General features: G+C 42.9%; 1 protein-coding gene and 1 non-coding gene across 2 annotated transcripts; both read right to left on the reverse strand.

Moving 5' to 3' along the window:
* Positions 1-2,087: 2,087 nt before the first annotated feature.
* LOC119934676 (keratin, type I cuticular Ha4-like) lies at positions 2,088-22,513 on the reverse strand. The gene is made up of 12 exons (XM_038754240.1): positions 22,240-22,513; positions 22,034-22,115; positions 21,807-21,957; positions 16,480-16,608; positions 10,941-11,213; positions 9,691-9,773; positions 6,236-6,392; positions 4,979-5,140; positions 4,766-4,891; positions 3,653-3,873; positions 3,120-3,136; positions 2,088-2,146 (listed from the first exon to the last, which is right to left on the reverse strand). The coding sequence occupies exons 1-12, from the start codon at positions 22,511-22,513 to the stop codon at positions 2,088-2,090; spliced, it is 1,734 nt and encodes a 577-aa protein (XP_038610168.1).
* LOC119935470 lies at positions 15,055-15,192 on the reverse strand. The gene has a single exon (XR_005453351.1). It is a non-coding gene; the product is annotated as a small nucleolar RNA SNORA7 (small nucleolar RNA).
* Positions 22,514-22,731: the final 218 nt, after the last annotated feature.

Below are 22,731 nucleotides of genomic sequence, written 5' to 3' on the forward strand. Positions count from 1 at the left end.
AATTATAATGTAAATGATTGTAAACTGTTTCAGTGAAGCAACTAGGCATATTGGCTGAAGACAAGTCTAAAGAAAACCAGGTTGAGGAAAACTGACCCTCCTTGAGGGCAGGGCAGGGATTGTGTCCACCAACTTTATTTTATTGTACTTTCCCAAGACCTTGGCGTGGCTCAGTGGAAAGAGCATGGGCTTTGGAATCAGAGGTCATGGGTTCAAATCCTGCCTCTGCCACTTGTCAGCTGTGTGACTTTGGGCAAGTCACTTCACTTCTCTGGGCCTCAGTTCACTCATCTGTAAAATGGGGATGAAGACTGTGAGCCCCCCGTGGGACAGCTTGATCACCTTGTAACCTCCCCAGCACTTAGAATAGTGCTTTGCACATAGTAAGTGCTTAATAAATGCCATTATTATTATTATTATTATTACTCTGCACCCAGTTAAATGCTCAAGCAGCTTGGCCTAGTGGAAAGAGAAGAGATCCGGGAGTCAGAGAACCTGGGTTCTAATCCTGGTTCTGCTACTCGTCTGCTGGGAGACCTTGGTCAAGTCACTTATCTTCTCTGTGCCTCAGTTTCTGCATCTGTAAAATGAGGATTAAATCCTACTCCCACTACTTAGACTGTGATCCCCATGCCTGAAAAGGTACTGTGTTCAAACTGAATATATCTACGTTAGTCAGCACAGCGTTTGGCACATAGTAAGCACTTAATGAATACCATAAAAAGTATTATTAATAAATACAAATGATTGATACCATCTTTGTTATGGTATCATTAAGTGCTTTCTTATCTGTCAAGCACTGTTCTAAGCACTGGGATAGATACAAATCAATCAGGTCAGACACTATCTATCCCTACCCAACATGGAGCTCACGGTTTAAATAAGAGGGTGAACGGGTATTGAGTCCCCATTTTCAGTTGAAGAGACTGAGGCACAGAGAAGTTAAGTGATTTGCCTAAGGTCACACAGCAGGCAAGTGGCAGAACTGAGATTAGAACCCAGGTCCTCCAACTTCCACGTCCATGCTCTTTCACTAGACCAGGCTGCTTCCCAAATAGCCTCAAACACTTACACGCCTATCTGTAATTTTATTTATTTGTATTGATGTCTGTCTCCCCCAGTCAAGACTTTTAGCTCTTTGTGAGCAAGGAATTTGACTGCTTATTGTTGTATTGTACTCTCCCAAGCGCTTAGTAAAGTTCTCTGCACACAGTAAGCACTCAGTAAATATGACTGAATGAATGAATTACAGCAGTCATATTATTTCCGAGTTTATTCACTTAGACCATTTAAGGAGCAAGGGAAGTAATACTAGCTTCATTCAAACTTTTCCTGATTCACTTTCCTAGCATACATTGTTCTTCGGCCTCAGGGAATGCTATTGCCAAATGACTTATCAACTTAAAATTTAGGAAGATCCTAACAATCTACACACCCACAAGTCCAGGGACCTTGATAAATGTTTTCTAGTGGGAAACTATTGGCTGGATTGCAAGGTTCTTTTAATATACTTTTTGGAAGATTATGCTGCTATATAAACCATTTACAAGTGAAGGCCATGGAGAAAGAGTCCAAATTTCATCATAGTAAAATGATAGAGTTGGATAGAAATGAAAGTCTTGAATTTGAGCCAACTAATTTAACAGTAGCTTGTGTCTCAACTCCGTCAACCACTTTTCCCTCTCTGTGGTTATTGTTAGATACTGTTTAGCATGTAAAGGATTTACTTGTTTTTTGCTGAACTCACAGAAATATGAAAGAGCTTTCAGTGTGGATTACCACCTGGTTAAATGCACTGTAATTAAATTGCAGAGAAATAATAATAATGCTTTGTATATCCAAAGTGCTTCCTTCTCTGCTTTTAAGTCGTAATAAGACATTCTCTGGGAGGTATAGTAAGTACAAAGATGTTATTCTTTCCAGTTTACTGATGGCTAGATTAAAGCAGAGTAAGTCACTTTTCCACTTCCTCATAGTGAAAAAGTAGAAAGTAAATCTGGAAGATTCTAGTTCTGAAAACTTTGCCCACAGTTAGGTGAAATTCCCGTTTGCTCTAAAGGCTTTCCATTGGTATTAGAGTGAGAGTTTTAATGAATGTTGTAATGGAAGGTGAGTCTCTCAAAAATAGGTGTAATTTTTCCCAGAACTGGGGCAAAGCAAATATTTCTTCACATAAGAACTGGGGTATGAGAAAATTCATTCATAGGGAAAAGTATAAAGGAAAAGGTGTAAGATTGACACAGATATTTGAGAGCAGAGCTCTCAGAGTTGATGGCATAGTGTGGTCAGAAACAAAGTGAAATCTGTGTTTTGTGTTATGAATTTTCATTAAGTCTGCTTCTCTGGAGTGCCTCTACCAATTCCGTTTAAACGCTTAGAACAGTGCTCTGCCTACATTAAGTGCTCAGTGAATACCACTGATTGGTTGACGACCCAAGTCTAAGCTCATATCTGGAATTGTTGCTTCTGAAACATCAATCTGTGCCTTTCACCTGCACATGCCATAGCAAGAGCAAATTTAACGGCAGAACTGATCTTTGACATTTGAAGTTGCAGGATGAGTTAGTGATGCTTTGATGCTTCAAAGTCTATCGTCACCAGCCATTTATTGATTTTATAATCCCCGAACACCAAATCCAATTCCAGAAAAATAGAGTTTCTTGGGTTATTGTATAAGCACGTTACTAGTTTTTGGAAGACATTCAAGTGAAAGCCAAGCGAGAAAAGGCAATGTGCAGTTAATCATAAATGCAGATTTGTTCTGATACTTTGGACAAACAGAGAAATCAAGGTTCTTGAAAAGACTATTAGTGAAAGGAATCCTTTGTGGGGAAGCACCATAGCAGGTTAGACTTGGAATTGGGGGTTATAGAAGACACAAGGCTGAACGAGCTTTTGGGTAGAAATGACCTTCCCATCCCTAATGTCTTCAATAATAGTAAATATTTTCACAATTATCCGTGGGCAACGAGTGCCGGTCTGACAGGGCATGCATTTTTCAAGAGAAGCAGGGGGAGCACACAGGTTGCAAGGTTCGCATGCCACTTCTGTTGGTGCTGTACACTCAATAGCACAGGGTTTGCAGGGTGGGCAAGTTGAAGGCACACAGTCTGTCTCACAAGGGTTGCAGGGGAGCCTGAGGAAAATATTTCAAGTAGAACTTGTTAAAATGTTTTGGCCAGCCCAAAACGAAAAATTACAATAGCATCAAAAGAAACGGATCCCTAAAATATTGCTCAGCACACTGCCCGTAAAGCCAAAACTACCTGATGCTGTATACTTTCTTTTCCCATATATTACACACAGAACATGAAAGCAAGCAGAGACTTAGAAAAGTCATATGCCCTTGTCTGTAAAACACATTAAGCACACTGACACTCACCCCAACACCACAGCACTTATGTAATTATCCTTAAGCGTGACCATTTTACCTATCCATGATTTATTTTAACATCTGTTTCCCCCTGTAGACTGTAAGCTCCTTGTGGGCAGGAATCACGTGGACCAACTCTCTTGTATTTTCCCAAGGGCTGAGTACAGTGCTCTGCACACAGTGAGTGCTCAATAAATACCACTGATTGATCGATTGAGGAGTATTTGCATTCTTGTGTTCTTTTCAGCATCCCATGTTCGATCACAGTACGGTACTCACTTGCAGTCCTCGCTCTCCAGCAGGCTGCGATAGGTGGTGATCTCACCCTCCAGCCGGGCCTTGACGTCCAACAACACCTGGTATTCCTGGTTCTGCCGCTCCAGGTCACAGCGGATCTCCGCCAGCTGGAACTCCACGTTATCTATCAGAGCCTGGACTTGGGCCAGTTGGGAGCTGTAACGGGCCTGAATTTCAGTCAGGAAGCTTTCCTGGGAGTTTCTCTGAGTTGAAGAAGAAAAATGGATTTACAGGACGTGCCTATTCAATAATGTCTTTTTTTTTTAAGGTTGTTTCTCCTTGGTTGTCTTAGGGTAAGAAACAAGTCATCTAGGTTAGATTACGTTTTATGTATTCTAGGAAAGTTTATTTCAACTCTTTCAAATGTCTGACTCTCCATGGAGTTGTAGATTGTAAGCTCCTAGAAGGCAGGTATGGCATCTACCGACTATTCTATCGTACTTTCCCAAGCGCTTAATACAATGTTCTGCTCACACTGAGCATTTATTAAATACCACTGATTGATTATCCTGCAACTTTCTGGGAATTTAGTGCATTTCATAGTCATTGTTTTGAGATTAGTCACTTGGAGCCTACCAGATTTTGAAATCTTGACACCTAAAAAGAAAGGAATGAATCCCTCTTGATCTTCCCGTCTTTTGTCTCCTGTTCATCCCTTTAATTACAATAATTACGGTATTTGTTAAGTGCTTACTATGTGTCAAGCACTGTTCTGAGTGTCATAGTAAACACAAGCTAATCAGGTCAGGCACAGTCCTTGTTCCACATGGGACTCACAATCTAAGTAGGAGGGGGAACAGGAATTGAATCCCCATTTTACAGTTGAGGAAACTGACACACAGAGAGGTGAAGTTACTTGTCCATGGTCACATGACAGGCATGTGGCAGATCCGGGATAAAACCCAAGTCCTCTAACTCTTAGGCCCGTGCTCTTTCCACTAGACCACACTGCTCCTTAGTACTCCCCTACCCTCTTAGCCCTGTGATTTCTCAGTTACATGTGAAAAATACAGGCTGGAGTTAAATGAACTCTTTGGCTACGTTTGCAGAAGTCAAGGTCAAACAGGCTATGTCAGGGCAATTTACGTGACACACCAAACTGTGCTGGGCCTCCAGTTCGATCTCCAGGGTGTTGACCGTGCGTCTCAGCTCAATAGTCTCCGACTGACAGCACTGCAGCTGTCCTGAGCTGGAAGCCATTTGCTGGTTCAGTTCCTCTCTCTGGAACACAAAGGAAAGGAGACTCTTTAAAGGGCCTGAGAAATCCTCTGGAAAGGTTAGGTCTTTCAAAATTCTCACGATACCCACTTGACCATTAAACCACTCTTGAATATCTCTGCGGTTAGTTTCGAGCAGGCTTTCGTATTGGCATCTCATTTTTTCTAGCGCTTGATTCAGGTCCACAGATGGGGCAATGTCCATTTGAATATTCAGTCTGTTACCGAGCTGACATTGTAGTGAATTGACCTCCTAAAGAATGAAAAAGAGGAGTGCGTTTTGAGTGATCCATTTCACGTGTCAATCGGTTAGAGTACTTCCTTTCAAATTTTCAAGGGTCCCCAAGAAACTCTTATTGATGTTAGTTAGCTATTAAGTGCTCACTGTGTGCCAAAGAAAAATGCTAAGCACTGAGAGAACTACAAGAGATTAGCTTGTAAATCATCCCTGTCCCTCATGAGGCTGCCGATCTAAAAGGTAGGAAAAGTCAGCAATTCTTATCTCTATTTTACAGAATTTGGAAAGGATAATTTCCATTTTGTTGAAATAGTTGTGGCCCAGAGCTTAGTACAGTGCCTGGCACATAGCAAGTGCTTAATTCATAATATTATGAATAAAAGTTTTTTTCCCTCAAAGGCTCTCCCCACAAATGCAAATCATCAGAAGTACAAGTGTATATCACTTATTGTACACTTGTAAATTATTTACAATAAGTGTACATCACTAATAAGTGTAAATAAATGATGTACAATAAGTGTACATCAGAAGTGTCACAGTGACTTGCCACCTGTCCACATGTTTTGTTTTGTTGTCTGTCTCCCCCTTCTAGACTGTGAGCCCGTTGATGGGTAGGGACCGTCCCTATACGTTGCCAACTTGAACTTCCCAAGCGCTTAGTACAGTGCTCTGCACACAGTAAGCGCTCAATAAATACGATTGAATGATGAATGAATGAAAGTACAAGCACAAAGGAAGAAACCATTGTCTTAGTGGAAGGGTACTGCTAAAGTCTAAGTTTGATGGGCTAGTTGGGAATTTGGTTCATGAATTAGCTTTGGTATAAGAAAAATATTTCAAATTGAATGAACTGTCATCCAGGGAAAGTTCCATGTTAATTGATTGATATCAGAATGATCAGTTGAAGAAGTCAATCAATGATAGGTAGTGTCTAAAACGGTAGAACAGATGGGTTTGATAGAGACAGACTTAATACAGTTAAATAAACTTAAAAGTGAAGAAATATTTAGTGGTGGGTAGTCCTGTTTTAAAATAAGTTGTAATTGAAAGAAATGTACAAATTTATATACACAATTTAAATCTAGCTAATAGTTGGTATTTTTCTCTAACCTCTGTATGGTTGTTTCTGAGACAAAGGAACTCTTCCTTCAAGGATTCAACTTGCATTTCTAGGTCGGCCTTATACAAGGTCAACTTGCCCAGGATCCTCTGTAAGCCATTGATATCGGCTTCCACCAGCTGACGGAGGGACAACTCAACTTTGTACCTTTAAACATAGGAAAGAATAAAAGAAAGTCAAAATATGAAACCCATTTTTTAAAACAAAAATCCAGTATCTCATGATCATTACCACTGGTCTCAGAATCTGGAGTAAAAAGCCCTCAATTTGATCTTTGTAAATAAGGTGTAATGCACTGCTTTTTCTAAAAGAAGCTAGCTTTGTTCCTTAATATATTGAGCCTCCTCCTCTTCCCCTTCTCCTTCTCTTTATTATTATCATTATTATTTTATTAAGTGCTTACTATGTGTCAAGAACTATTCTTAAAAGGCTGGTATAGATAACCAGTTAATCAGGTTGGACACAGATTCTGTCCCACATGGGGCTCAGAGTATAAGCAGGAGAGAGAAGCAGCATGGCTTAATGATAATAATAATAAAAATGACAGCATTTGTTAAGTGCTTACTATGTGCAAAGCACTGTTCTAAGCGCTGAGGGATACAAAGTGATCAGATTGTCCCATGGCGGGCTCACAATCAATCCCCATTTTATAGATGAGGGAACTAAGGCACAGAGAAGTTAAGTGACTTGCCCAGAGTCACACAGCTGACAGTTGGCAGAGCCGGGATTTGAACCCATGACAGTGGACTCCAAAGCCTGGGCTCTTTTCCACTGAGGCACGCTGCTTCTCCAATAGATAGAGTGTGGTCCTGGGAGTCAGAAGAACATGAGTTCTAATCCCAGCTCTGCCACTTGTCTTCTATGTGACCCTGGGTAAGTCACTTAACTTCTCTGTGTCTCAGGTACCTCGTCTATAAAATGGAGATTAGGACTGTGAGCCCCATGTGGAACACAGACTGTGCTGAACTTGATTAGCTTGTATCTACCCCAGTGCTTAGTACAATGTTGGGCACATAATAAGTACTTAAAAAATTACCATAAAAAACCAACAGGTATTGAATCCCCATTTTACAGGTAAGGAAAGTGAGGCATATAGAAAGTAAGCGGCTTGCCCAAGGTCACACAGCAGAAGATTGGTGGAGTCAGTATTAGAACTCAAGTCCTTCTGATTCCCATGGCTGTGCTGTACCCATTAGACCACACTACTGATCTCGAGTTTCTTACAGAGACTTTTAGTGGCCAGGTGGAAGAGGGAGTAAAATTATCTGAACTGTCACAGGGCTTGGAGACTCTACCCGAACGGGTGGTTGTTTTCTGTACAGAAGACTCCTCTTGGCCTGGTGTTTCCATCAGGACTTACATATTTTGGGCTTTACAGGTCTAAAAGAGAACTCCTCCTCTTCCCACAGAAACCCTGTCTCCCCTTGATTTTTCGGTCACTGAAAACAGCACCACCAACCTCCCTGTTTTGTAAGTCCGTAACCCTGGCATTATCCTCCACTCATCTCTCAAATTCAACCTATATTCACTCTATCACAAAATCCTATCTGTTCTACCTTCACACATCTCTAGAATCTACCCAAGTTGCTACTACACAGATCCAAGCCCTTATCCAGTCCTGCCTCAGCCTCCTCACTGAAGTCCCTGCCTCCTGTCTCTCTCCACTCCAGTCCTTAATTCACTCTCCTGCCCACATCATTTTTTCTAAAAAAAAGTTCAGTTCACATTTCCCAACTCTTCAAAAACCTCTAATGGTTGCCCATCCATCTCCACATCAAACAGAAACTCTGAACCATTGGCTTTAAAACACTTAAACAGTTTGCCTCCTCCTATCTTACCTTGCTGATTTCCTACTTACAACCCAGCCCACACGTTTTTCTCCTCCAATGCCAACCTACTCACTGGACTTTGATTTCATCTATCTCACCAGTGACACCTAGCCCATGCTTTCCCTTTGGTCTGGAACTCTCTCCCTTTTCCCATATTTTTCCAACATTCAAGGCTTTACTTAAAGCACATCTCTTTCCAGTAAACTTACCCAAATAAGTTCTCATTTCCCCTCTCCCTTCTATGTCACCTATAACCTTGAAACTCTACCCTTTATACTGGTAAATATTCAACTCACTCTCAGCCACACAGCACTTATGTTCATACTCTTAATTGTATTTTAATGTTTGTCTCCCTGACTAGACTGTAAGCTCCCGGTGGGCAGAGATCAGGTGTACCAACTCTGTTGTATTGTACTCTCCCAAAAGCTTGATAAAGTGGTCTGCACTCAGTAAGCTCTCAATGAATACTATTGATTGAGTAATTCTGCCATTGGACAGACATCAGTCAGGTGTGTAATAATAATAATGGCATTTATTAAGCACATACTATGTGCAAAGCACTGTTCTAAGTGCTGGGAAGGTTATAAGGTGATCAGGTTGTCCCACGTGGGGCTCACAGTCTTCATCCCCATTTTACAGATGAGGTAACTGAGGCATAGAGAAGTTAAGTGACTTGCCCAAAGTCACATAGCTGACAATTGGCGGAGTTGGGATTTGAACCCATGACCTCTGACTCTAAAGCCCGTGCTCTTTTCCACTGAGCCACACTGCTTCTCACACAGAATACCTGTGTGAATACAGTACACTTGCTTCACTAACAGAATCTCAGTGGGAGACAATGCACCCACCATGTGAAAGGAGAATCGGACTCAATGAGACTGATTTTTCCCCATTTTTAAAGATCCAGAAAGTCAGTATCTACAAGGGTTTCATTATATGTACAGGTATTTCACCCCTACTATTCTTATATTTGGACTTCATTCCACTCAACTGCATTGATCACCTGTTACCCTGCAAAATAAGGCAGAATTGACTCATTAGATTTAAAGATTTATCCTTGGTGTCTAACGGGACATCGTCTCATAGTCAAATTCTAGCTCTTGAAAGGTTCTAAATGTTTATTCTTCCTTCTGCTCAGCTATCTGTAAAGGATATCTGTCTGCCTGTCACCCACTTTAGATAATAAACTCCTGGAGAACGGGAGTCGGGTCTTCTACTGTACTCCCCCAAGTGATTAGTTTAGTGTCCTGTCCACAGCAGGGGCTCAGGAAACACCATTAGTTACAGTGCTGCTTACTGGAAAGAGCAATGGGAGTCAGGAGATCCGGGTTCTAATCCCAGCTCTGCTTTTTGCCTGCCAAGTGATCTTGGGCAAGTCACTTAACTTCTCTGTGCCTCAGTTTCCTCAACTGCAAATTGGAAATTAAGTAGCTGTTCTCCCTCCCTATGAGACTGTGAGCCCTATGTGGGACAGGGACTGTGTTTGATCTAATTATCTTGAATCTACTCCAGGACCCAGTGCAGTGCTTAGCACATAGTAGGTACTTAGCAAATACATTAATTATTATTATTCTTCTTCAAATAATCCTAACCAGCCCAATTTCACTTGTGCTTACTTGGTCCTGAAGTCATCAGAGGCTAGTTGAGTGTTGTCAATTTGTGTAACCAGTCTGGAATTCTCAGCTTTTGTACATAAGATCTAGGATAGAAGAGATTGCACAGATTAATGAAACTTTAAAGTTCGAAGCTTCTTTTCTAAAGGACTCTTCTGCTTTGGTAGTATTTCTACTGAATGTGAAGGAGCGATGTTTTCAATGATGGCTTTTCTAGTTGCATTTGATGATCCCAGAATGCCATTGTTCTAATTATTATTTTGGAAACTCACAGCTTTTTCTAAATTCCAGCTGTAGAATGGATTGCTTACGGGCATATATGGTTCTCTCTGGCTCTCTATCATCCTAACGTTCACGTTAATGTTAGGCAATTTTGCTTTTGTTTCTCTGTGAAGTTTGCTTCCCTCATTTCCTTTTTAGCATTTTAAAACCCTTTATGATCCACCTTCTTAATTCCCCTTAGCATCCTTCCCTCCTTCCCCAACTCCAGGCCGGACAAAATGGCCGGTAGAAGGAACGCAGACCCAGAAGTTGCCTATAAACAATGACTCAGAGGCAGCCAGAGAGACGAAGCAAGAAAGAAAAGAGTTAAGTTACAATCAATCAGATTTTTCTGTCAGTCAAGTTTTCTAAGATTCTTCCTTCCCTAATTTAGCCACAAAGGAAGAAAAGCCCATCGCTCAGCCCACATTTTGCCTCTGGATGCAAATCATCTAGGAATGAGATCATGAATGGCCCCCTGGAATAATGAAGAAACGTTAAAATCAATCAATTGTATTTATTGAGTGCTTACTGTGTGCAGAGCACTGTACTAAGCGCTTGGGAAGTACAAGTTGGCAACATAATCCCAGTTTGATCCTGACGAACACTTTTTGCTTCCCCGTACAGGAGTCCCTCCTTTGTAAAGAAAAGTTAGAGAAGCAGCATGGCCTATTGGGAAGAACATAAGCCTGAGAGTCAGAGGACTCTCCAGCTCTGCCACTTTTCTGCTGTGTAAGCCAGGGCAAGTCACTTTACTTCTCTGTGCCTCAGGTACCTCAATTGTAAAATGAGGATTAAGACTCTGAGCCCCATTTGGGAGAGGGACTGTGTCCAACCTGATTACTTTGCATCTACCCCAGCGCTTAGAACAAATACTATAACAAATACTATTAAAAATTGCAGTAGTTTCAAGAGTTCATTGAACAAAGCACAGAAACCTCTTTGCAGACATCAGCCAATAAATTGTTAGCCAGTACTCAGGGAGTTATTACCTTTTTCTGGAGCTCTTCAATCATTCTAAAGTAAGCAATGTAGTCAGGGGAAACCACGGGCTTTTCATTTTGACAGAATTCTTGGATCTTGCACTCCAGATTGGCGTTCTCTTGCTCCAAGCACCTCACTTTATCGAGATAACTGGCCAGGCGAGCATTCAGGGATTGCATAGTCTCTTTCTCGTTGCTGTTGAAGTAGCCTTCATCATACCACCCACAAATCCTCAGATGGGAAGGGATGTTGCAGTTGTTCATTAAATGGGAGGAAGTCCACTGTGGGGAGGGAAGGCAGAGGGTGGGCAGACATTCCCTCGGTTGGCAGGTACTGGATTCGCAGCTGGTTGGTTGGCAGCCACCATGTCCAAAATCCCCAGGATGACAGCTAAGTGAAGTAGAGACGGCCTTTGCAATCGGTACCCTGTAATAGCTCTTGAGGGAGATTGAGGAAGAGAAGTTGGATTGGCAGGAGCTGGTAGTCATCGTCAGCCCGTGAGGGTTGCCGTCTCAGTATGTCTTCAAAGCCCAAGCTCACTCACATATAAAGCTCAAGATACCCAAATCTATTATGATCCTTCCTTCAGCTTTTATATAGCCTTCCTGTGAGGTGATGACACAACACCAAGGATGTTTTCCTTTCTAATGTTTATGTCAGTTTCCATAGGAACATCTCATTAGTTTGCTATTTACTGGCCTGAGAAGAGTTCCTTGTCTCATAAAAAGGTTCAGTTTGGTTTGTTGCTAAACTATAACCCATTGCAACTACTATTTGTCACCCAAGTAAGAGCTTCAGACATTGTCTTCAAAAAGAATTGTCGTCATAGGTCTAAATGTCATCCCTCATCAGTCAGGTATGATGTGTCAAATATGCGACAAGTGCTCTGATTGGAGTTGCTATTATCTCGTGAAAAGTCTCACCTCCATCAGCCTTCCTCTAGAGAAAAGAATGTTAAGTGAAAGAAGTATTCAGTTGGAGCTTTTCCTATTCAGAGATACATTCAAAAATTTAGATTCTTCTGGTTTAAGACCAGTCACCTCACCCAGCCCCAGGAGGCTGAATTAATTCATTCGATCATACTTATTGAGTGCTCACTGTGTGCAGAGCACTGTACTAAGCTCTTGGGAGAGTACATTATAACAATAAACAGACACATTTCCTTCCCACAATGATCTTATGGTCTGAACTTTGGAGAATCAATCAATCAAGCAATAACATTTATTGAGCGTTTCCTGTGTGCAGAGCACTGAACTAAGCACTTGGGAGAGTACAATGCAGCAGAGGTGGCAGACACATTCCTCCCCACAGTGAGCTTATGGTCTAGTGGGACTGAGAACTAGATTACAAGCAGTTTTTTGCAAATACAGTCTGATGAGCTGTGTGCCTAGAAATGGTTTTGATCAGTGCTGCTGATTGCTTATCAGTCCTTCAGCAGCAGCAGCAGCATCAATTCATTGATCTTGGTATAATTGCAGTAGAAATAAAAATACGGGACGAGCAGTGAACACACTACAGATCCAGTCCAGAGCTGAATTGGTGGTCTTCCTCTCCCCCACAGCCCCGCGACAAAGGGGTCTAGAGTGGAAATTCATTCATTCATTCATTCAGTCGTATTTATTGAGTGCTTACTGTGTGCAGAGCACTGTACTAAGCGCTTGGGAAGTACAAGTGGGCAACATATAGAGACGGTCCCTACCCAACAGTGGGCTCACAGTCTAGAAGGGGGAAATAAAGCCAGGTTTGTTAGCCAGACTCTGTTACAGTGCAAGCACCTATTGGACAATGATCATGTCACTTCTCTGTTTTACACTTCCCACGTATGTCAATCAGTAGATCGATCAGTTGAATTTATTGAGTGCTACTGGGTGCAGAACACTGCGCTGTCAGTCAATCGTATTTATCGTGTGCTTACTGTGCTCAAAGCACTGCTCTAAGCACTTGGGAAGTACAATTAAGACACATTCCCTGCCCACCATGCGCTTACAGCCTAGAGGGGGAGACAGACTTTAATATAAATAAAAACATTACAAATAGATACATTAAGTGCTGTGGGGCTGGGAGTGGAGATGAATAAAGGGAGCAAGTCAGGGTAACACAGAAGGGAGTGGGAGAAGAGGAAAGGAGGGCTTAGTCAGGGAAGGCCTCTTGGAGGAGATTTGCCTTCAATAAGGCTTTGAAGTGGGCGGAGAGTAGTTGTCTGGTAGACGCGATCCCTGCCCGTGAGAAGCTTACATTCTACAGGGGAGACAGATATTGAAATAAATTACAAATATGGGGTAGTAGCAGAGTGTAAGGTTATAGTCATAAGGGCAGTGGATTATCCACTTGCTCAAAGGGCTCACAGCCAAGTGCATAGGTGAGGTAGAAGGGCAGACAGGTAGGAGAAATGAAGGTTTTGTCAGGGTAAGTCCCTTGGAAGAGATGTGATTTTCAGAGGGTTTTGAAGGTGAGGAGAGTGGTGGCTTGTCAAATGCGAAGGGGTAGACAGCTCCAGGCCAGAAAGAGGATGATGACAAGGAGTCAGCAGCAAGGCAGAAGGGATCAAGGTACAGAGGCATCAGAGGAGCAAAGTGCGCAGATTCGGTTGTAGTAGAGAATCAGAGAGGTAAAGTAGGACGGGGAGAGCTGATTGAGTGCTTTAAAGCCCATTTGGAGGAGTTTTTGTTTGATGCGGAGTTGGATGGGCAACCATTGGAGGCTTATCAGGAGTGGGGAGTATATTCATTCAGTCATTCAATCATATTTATTAAGCACTTACTTTGTTCCAAGCATGTTACTAAGCGCTTGGAAAGTACAATTCGGCAACAGATAGACAATCCCTCCTCAACAATGGGCTCACAGTCTAGAAGACGGGCTCACAGCAATACATACATATCTATAATTTTATTTATATTGATGCCTGTTTACTTGTTTTGATGTCTTTTTTCAAATAAATGATCCAGGCAGCAGAGCGTAGGATGGACTGGAGAGGGGAAAGAATCTATAATTCTATTTATATTGGTGCCTGTTTACTTGTTTTGATGTCTTTTTTCAAATAAATGATCCAGGCAGCAGAGCGTAGGATGGACTGGAGAGGGGAAAGACAGGAAGCAGGGAGTCAGCGGGGAGCCTGATGCAGAAGTCAAAGCAGAGTATAATAAGTGCTTGGATCAGTGTAGCGGCAATTTGGGTGGGGAAGAAAGGATGGATTCTAGAGGTGTTGTGAAGATAGAATGAGAGATATGTTTGAGGATAATGCTAAAGTTACAGCCTTGTGAGACAAGGAGAAGAACAGTGTTGCTTACACTGATAGAAAAGTCAGGGAGAACACAGGGATTGGTTGGTAGGATGAGTTGTTCTATTTTGGACATTACAATATACAATGCATTATGTTACACAGTACATTACACCCACTCGGTGATCAATAAATATTCCTGCTACTAGAGACCTCCTGTCCTCCCTTGCAGATTTCCTTTCTATACACCGACCTGAATGAGCCTCCCTGCTTGTGATCATTATAATCATTGTGGCATTTATTTAGATCATACTATGTGCTAAGCACCAGGGTAAATACAAGTGAGATCAGACACAGTCCCCCACTTATAGAGGGCTCAGAACCTATCTTATCCCAATTGTACAGATGAGGATAGTGAAGCCCAGAGTGGTTAAGTGACTTGTCCAAGGTCACGCAGTATGCCAGTGGCAGAACTGGGACTAGAACTGTGGTCTGTTACTTCCAGTCTTGGGCTCTTTTCACTAGACGATTCTGCTTCCCAGCCATGTCAACCTTCTCTCCTCCCTGGATCTAATTACCAGAGAACCCACTGCTGAGATGATAATTAGAACAACAATAATAATAATGATAATGTTAAAAGATTCGTTAAGTGCTTACTATATGCCAAGCACTGTACTAATATTGGGGTCTTGTCTTATGCCGTCAAGTCATTTCCAACCCATAGCGACAGTATGGATACATCTCTCCCAGAATGCCCCGGTCTCCATCTGCAATTGTTCTGGTAGTGTATCCATAGAGTTTTCTTGGTAAAAATTCGGGAGTGGTTTACCATTGCTGCCTTCCCTGCTGTAACCTTGAGTCTCCACCCTTGACTCTTTACTGCTGTCCAGCATAGGTGAGTTTTGACTTGTAGCAGATTGTCTTCCACTCGCTAGCCACTGCCCAAGCTAGGAATGGAATGGGTAAGCCTCTGCTTGACTCTCCCTCCCATAGCCGAGACTGATAGGGTACTGGAAACTCTTCAGGTGCGACCCTAAGAGGGAAACTACTGGGGTAGTTTTGAGATATTCAGGTTGGACACAGTCCCTATCCCACATGGAGCTCACAGTCTAAATAGAGGGAGTAGGATTTAATCTCTATTTTACAGGTGAGGAAACCAAGGCCAAGAAAGTAAAGTAACATTCCCAAGAGCAGACAAGTGGTGGAACCGGAATTAAAACCTAGGTCCTCTGATTCCCAGGCCTATACTCTTTCCACTAGGCTACGCTGCTTGAGATGATCTTCCTTGACTCCCTGAGGCAAAGTTTATTCCATCCAGGTATGACCCACTGCCCCAGGCATCTAATCTACACCCATTTGGCTGCTGCATTAGCTTCTTTGCTAGCTTCTCTACCTCTAGTATCTCTCCATCTAGAATCTTCCTCCTCCATTCCATATTTCACTCTGCAGCAGCTTGGCCTAGTGGAAAGAGCATGGCCCGGGAGTCAGAAGGACCTGAGTCCTAGTCCTGACTCTGCCACTTGTCACTTGTGTGACCTTGGGCAAGTGACTTCACTTCTCTGTGCTTTAGTTACCTCAGCTGTAAAATGGGGGTTCTGACTGTGAGCCCCATGTGGGACGGGGAATATGTCCAAGCTGATTAACTTGTATCTACCCCAGGATTTAGAACAGCGCCTGGCACCTAGTAAGCTTTTAACAAATGCCATAAAAAGTCATTCTGCACATGCCTCCTGTCTCCTTGAAAACTCCCAAAGTTTGTCTATTTCTATCTATAACAAGCAGAAGTTCCCGACCATTAGCATTAATTAATCGTGTTCACTGAGCACTTACTATGTGCAGAGCACTGTACTCAGCACTTGGGAGACTGTGAGCCCACTGTTGGGTAGGGACCGTCTCTATGTGTTGCTGACTTGTACTTCCCAAGTGCTTAGTACAGTGCTCTGCACACCGTAAGTGCTCAATAAATACGATTGATTGGTTCAATAAAACACTCAGTTACCTCTCCCTCATCCTAATCAACGCTCTTCCCTCCAGTTTGCCGTTTTTATTCCTCTCAAACTAACCTGCTCACCATGTGTTCTGGTTTCTCCTGCCGCGGATCTCTTGCTCCCTCCCTCCCTTCTGCCGGGTACCACCTCCCCATCTTCCATCAGTGAAGAATGAAATGCGTGCCCTTGATCCACTCAACCATTATTGAAGAATCAATCACCCTCTGCCTGCCCCCAGAAGGTTCCATGCATGCCAGTCTGGGAATAAAAGATACGGCTCTGCCGTCTCGACCCTTTTTCACCTCCAGAGCTGAACTAAACATCTGACATTTTCAGCCTCACCTCCGTACACCTTCTTGGCCCCACTCTAATGTGGCCAAGCGAACTGCCTTTCTTCCCTGCCTGCCACAGTGGCACTGGTTTCCCTCCACACCACTGGGATGGTCCCATCCCGTCCTGCTTCCCGCCGTCCTAGAGGGAATGAGAACAGCACCTGCAGTGAGGCCTTGTATAACTGGGAATCTAGTGGCTAAGGACTGCTGTGGATTCTGATTCACCAGGAGAAACTATGCTCCTCTGGCCACAGATCCCTACTAATTTTTATTTCTATTTTCCATATAGTGTGTTTGTCTTTGTCCTTTATGTTGTTCTAATATTTTAGTGTCTCATTGTTCCAAATGAGTCTGTCTCCATTTACCCCGCTGCACCAAACCTATTTGTATTCATAGATTGTGAGCCCCTTGATGGACAGGGTCTAAGTCTAATTCCTACCTGTCTATTTTTCCCAGTGCTTTAGTCACATTAAGTACTTAGTATATACTACTACTTCTAATAATAATAATAATAATAATAATAATGGCATTTACTAATACTACTAGTACTACTATCACTACTACTACTCTTCATTTGGCAGCCCACTGTACTGCCCATCTTCAAAGCCCTTCTGAAATCATATCTCCTCCAGGAGGCCTTCCCTGATTAATTTCTCAACTTCTCACCCTGTGTCCCCCTCAGCTACTACTTAAGGACCACTTAAGGACTTGGGTTCTAATCCCAAATCCTCCACTTGTCTTCTGCGTGACTTTGAGCGAGTCACTTCACTTCTCTGGGCCTCAGTTACCTCATCTGTAAAATGGGGATGAAGACTGTAAGCCCTATATGGGACAGGGGCTCTGTCCAACCCAATTAACTTGTATCTACCCCAGCGCTTAGAACAGTGCCTGGCACATAGTAAGCACTTAACAAATAACACAATTATTATTTTTATTATTAATATTATTGTTGTTATTATTATTACTAAGCACTTCCCTAACACCTAGGCACTCATGTGTTCCCCCATAGTACTTATGTACATTTCTTTCTACTCTATTACTTCCTCCTATCAATAATTTTCTGTCTCCCAACTTGATTGTCAGTTCCTTGAGGGCAGGGATTTTGTCTCCTAGGTTATTATACTCTCCAAGTGTTGGTATTTAATAATGTTGGCATTTGTTAAGTGCATACTATGTGCCAAGCACTGTTCTAAGCACTGGGGTAGATACAAGGTAATCAGGTTGTCCGCCATGGGGCTCACAGTCGTCATCCCCATTTTACAGATGAGGTAACTGAGGCACAGAGAAGTGAAGTGACTTGCCCAAAGTCACACCCCTGACAAGTGGCGGAGCTGGGGTTAGAACCCATGACCTCTGACTCCCAAGCCCGGGCTCTTTTCCACTAAGCCATGCTGCTTCTCTTACTAAGTGCTTAGTATAGAGGTCTGCACAAGCGGGAGATGCTTAATAAATATTGACTGATGCTAGCTTTTGGGTCTCCAGACCCTCTGCCCTCCCTTAATGGAAAAAGATCTCTGAATTCTGACTGGTTCTCGGGCCCATCTCTGACATTTTTCCCTGCTGCCCTCCACAGACCTCTAGACGGGCATACTGGGAGCTGAAATTGGGGTGGTCATTGAGGAGAGTTAGCAGAAGAGTGCTCACTTTCAAATAGGAAGAGTTGTAGGTTCCCCTCTAGACTCTTCCCTCTCCCCTCTTGAGAAACAGCATGGCCTTGATAAAGCTTGAATGCCTTCCTTGATCTTGAAAGCTAGGTCAATGAGGGGTTCTATTTCTAAGGTAATTTGGGGATATTTTATTTTAGCTGGAATGCTACAAAACAGAAGAGTGACAAAGTCATTCACTCATTCATTCATTCAATCATATTTCTTGAGTGTTAACTGTGTGCAGACCATTGTATTAAGCACTCGGGAGAGTACGATATAACAATTAACAGACACAGCAAGCCCACCACTAGCTTACAGTCTAGAGGGGGAAACAGACATTATTATAAATAAATAAATAAATAAATAAATTACAGATATGTACATAAGTGTTGTGGGGTTGGGTTGGGGGTGAATAAAGGGAGAAAGTCGTGGTAATGTAGAAGGGAGTGGGAGAAGAGGAAAGGAGGACTTAATCAGGGAAAGCCTCTGGAAGGAGATGGGGCTTCAATAAGGCTTTGAAGAAGGCCTTTAAATCTGTTAAATTTGAGAAGGGAGGGGGTTCAAGGCCAGAGGAAGGGCGTGGACAAGGGGACGGCAGCGAGATAGATGAGAATGAGGTAGAGTTAGAGGGTTTGCATTAGAGGAGCAAAGTGTGCAGCCTGGGTTGTACTGGGAGAATAGAGAGGTGAGGTAGGAGGGGGCAAGGTAGTGGAGTGCTTTAAAGCCAATCATTATTATTATTATGGTATTTGTTAAGTGCTTACTCTGTGCTAAGCTCCGTTCTAAGCGCTGGGGTAGATACAGAGTAATCAGTTTGTCCCATGTGGGGCTCAGAGTTTTAATCCCCATTTTACAGATGAGGTAACTGAGGCACAGAGAAGTGAAGTGGCTTGCCCACACTTAGACGTGTTGCAGAGCCGGGATTAGAACCCACATCCTCTGACTCCCAAGCCCGTGCTCTTTCCTTTAAGCCACACTACTTCTCATTTCTAGACTGTGAGCCCACTGTTGGGTAGGGACTGTCTCTATATGTTGCCAACTTGTACTTCCCAAGCTCTTAGTACAGTGCTCTGCACACAGTAAGTGCTCAATAAATACGATTGATTGATTGATTGATTCCCTGACCACAGTGAGCTCACAGTCATGAGTGGGAGACGGACATTAATGTAAATGAATTAAAATACAGATCTGTGGGACACAGAGCTCAGAGAAAGTGCAATACCTATTACAGGGGCAACAGAGACGGGAATGGGAGCTGAGGAAAATGAGGAATTAGTAGGAGAAGGCCTCTTGGAGGAGATGTGTTTTTAATAAGACTTTGAAGGTGGGGAGAGTGAGTGTCAGATATGAAGAGAGAGGGTGTTCCTGGTCAGAGGCAGGATGTAGGCCAGGGGTCGGGATGAGATAGATGAGATTGAGGTACAGTGAGTAGATTGGCATTGGGGGAGTGAAGGACACAGGCTGTGTTGAAATTGGTAGTCAGGGGGGTCAGATATGAGGTAGCAAAGTGATTGAGTGCTTTAAAGCCTGCGGTAAGGAGTTTCTGCTTGACATGGAGGTGGATCAACAACCACCAGAAGTTTGTGAGGAGAGGGGAAACATGGGCTGAACATTTCTGTAGAAAAATAATCCAGGCAGCAGAGAGAAGTATAGACTGACACTGCGGAGACAGGAAACGGAGAAGTCAGCAAGGAAGTTGATACAGTAATCAAGGAGGGATAGGATAAGTACTTGGATTAATGTAGTAGCAGTTTGGATGGAGAGGAAAGAGCAGGTTTTAGTGATGCTGTGAAGGCTAACCAGACAGGATTTGGTGACGGATCGAATATGTAGGTTGATGAGAGAGATAAGTCGAAGATAACACCAATGCAACGGGTTTATCAATCCATCAATTCGTCAATCATATTTATTGAGCACTTGCTAGACTGTGAGCCCACTGTTGTGTAGGGACTGTCTTATATGTTGCCAACTTGTACTTCCCAAGTGGTTAGTACAGTGCTCTGCACATAGTAAGTGCTCAATAAATACGATTGATTGATTACTATGTACAGAGCACTGTAGTAAGGGCATGGGAGAGTTCAGTGCAAGAGAGTTGATAGAAACATTCCCTGGCCAGACAGAGCTTACAACAGAGAAGATAGTGGTGCTGTCTACAGTGATGGGAAAATCATAACGAGGACAATGAGAAACAGCGTGGCTCAGTGGAAAGAGCACGGGTTTTGGAGTCAGAGGTCATGGGTTCGCATCCCGGCTCTGCCACATGTCTGCTGTGTGACCGTGGGCAAGTCACTTAAATTCTCTGAGCCTCAGTTCCCTCATCTGTAAAATGGGGATGAAGACTGTGAGCCCCATGTGGGACAACCTGATCACCTTGTATCCCCCCTAGTGCTTAGAACAGTGCTTTGCACATAGTAAGCGCTTAACAAATGCCATCATTATTATTATTATTAAGGTTTGGGTGGGAAGATGGGTACTTCTGTTTGGGCTATGTTAAATTTGAGGTGTAGGTGGGACCCCCAAGTAGAGATGTACTAAAGGCCAGAGGAAATGCAATATCTTACCTCATCTTTAAAATGGGGATTGATAATGTGAGCCCCAAGTGGAACATGGATTGTATCCAAGCTAATTAGCTCATATCTACCCCAATATTTAGTAATCAGTCAGTCGGTCAGTAAATCATATTCATTGAGCATTTACTATGTGCACAGTGCACCGTGTTTGGAAAAGTACAACGTAACAGTGTAACAGACACATTCCCTGTCCACAGTGAACTTACAATCTAGAGGAGACAGATATTAGTATATATCAGTGAAATTACAGATCTGTACATCTGTGCTGTGGGGCTGGGAAGTGGGGATGAATAAAGAAAGCAAGTCACGGTGATGCAGAAGGGAGCGGAAGAAACGGAAAAGAGGGCTTAGTCGGGGAAGGCCTCTTTGAGGAAATGTGCCTTCAAAACGGCTTTGAAAGCCGGAGGGGTGGGGAGAGTAATTCTATGTCAGATATGAAGAGAGAGGGCATTCCAGACCAGAGACAGGACATGGGAGAGGTTGGCAGCAAGATAGACAAGATCAAGGTACATTGAGATGGTATGCTGATGCTGTTTCCTGTTTTGCCTTCTTGTCTCTCATTCTTTACAAAGGTTTTGCTCCAAAAGAACTACTCCTTTCTTTATAGCGTTACCTCATGCTGGTCTGTCTTCAGCAACTGACTCCCAATATTCAGCTGGGAAGCAGCACTGTCTGAAGATTTGTTTTACGTTGCTTGTTTAAAGAAACTGCTTGGCCTAGTGGATAGAGCATGGGCTTGGGAGTGAGTAGGATCTGGGTTCTAATCCCAGCTCCACCACTTATCTGCTTTGGGACCTTGGACAGAAGTCACTTAACGTCTCTGTGCTTCACTTACCTCATCTGTGAAATGGGGATTAAAACTGTGATCCTCATGTGGGACAGGGACTATGTCCAACCTGACAATCTTGTATCTACCCAAGCACTTAGAACAATGCCTGGCACATAGTAAGCACTTAACAAATACCATAAAAAAAACTTGTCCTTAAAATTTTTCCTCTGCCCTTCTTGCTTTTGGTTTGCCAATTTCAGGTCTCCAATTTCAGCAGTTGTTTGGGTATTCTGCTGTCTATTATTCTTCTCAAGTGTCCCAACTAGCTTAGCTTTGTTAAAGTGAGCATTGCTTCCGTGCTAGGACTCTGACTACATTCAAGAACGTCATTGTTCACGATCTTGTCTTGACATTTGACATTAAGTATGACGCATAAATGATGCTGGTGGAACTCCTCAAGGAGCCGGTGGTGGAGCTTGTGTGTGTAGGGTCTTGTCACCCAGCTGTAGCGGAGAGGGGCAGCACTACAGCTTGGTAGATGTTCAGTTCGGTCTAGAGCTTGACATTCTGCCCTCTGACAATCTTTCAAAGATTCTTTCAAACTTCTTAATCAAGTTTTCTATTTCCTTGCCTATCATTGCATTGTTGTTCAGTGTGCTGCCTAGTAACAGAATCGTTTTTGGCACGGTGCGGCCAATATAATTTTTTAATTAGGTGAATGGCTTCCCTCGTTCAGGCTGAAACATCACCTAGTTTTGTTTAGATTTATCATCAACCCATAATGCCTGCCGATTTGGTGAAATGGTTTACCATCATTTGCATGTCTTCTTGGGTGGAGACCTCTAGAATACAGTCATCTGCATGCAATAATTCTTGAATGACTGTCTCTAGAACTTCATATGATGCATGAAGTCTGTTGAATCCAAGCCTCTTGCTGCATCTTCCAGCATTCAAAGAAGAAGTTGATAGGACCAGGCCCACGACACAGTCCTGCTTTACTCCATTGGCAGTGGGTAGTGGATCAGACAGCGCACAGTTGGTCCTGACCTGTCCAGCCATACTGCCAGAAACTAGTCTCAGACTGTCATAAATCAATCTCAGGCCCTTGAAGAACTTTTCAGGACAGGCAAATTGGCTTAGTCATTTCCTAGGCCCAAATCTATCGATGGTAGCAAATGTTTTGTAAGGTCTTAGTGATGCCCCCTGAACTTTTCCTAAATTTGATGCACAGCAAAAATAATGTCCCTTATGCTACTATGATTCTGAGAGCATTCAGT

The sequence above is a fragment of the Tachyglossus aculeatus genome, chromosome 11 (assembly GCF_015852505.1).
Source record: "Tachyglossus aculeatus isolate mTacAcu1 chromosome 11, mTacAcu1.pri, whole genome shotgun sequence".
NCBI lineage: Eukaryota > Metazoa > Chordata > Mammalia > Monotremata > Tachyglossidae > Tachyglossus > Tachyglossus aculeatus.

Excerpts from the sequence above, each read along its gene's own strand:
- LOC119934676 (XM_038754240.1), bottom strand. The coding sequence starts at position 22,513 with ATGGCTGGACAGGTCAGGACCAACTGTGCGCTGTCTGATCCACTACCC. Across the intron at positions 11,214-16,479 it reads GGCCAAGAAGGTGTACGGAG|TGGACTTCCTCCCATTTAAT; the intron begins GTGAGGCTGAAA and ends CCCTCCCCACAG. Across the intron at positions 6,393-9,690 it reads TCTGATGACTTCAGGACCAA|GTACAAAGTTGAGTTGTCCC; the intron begins GTAAGCACAAGT and ends CTATGTTTAAAG.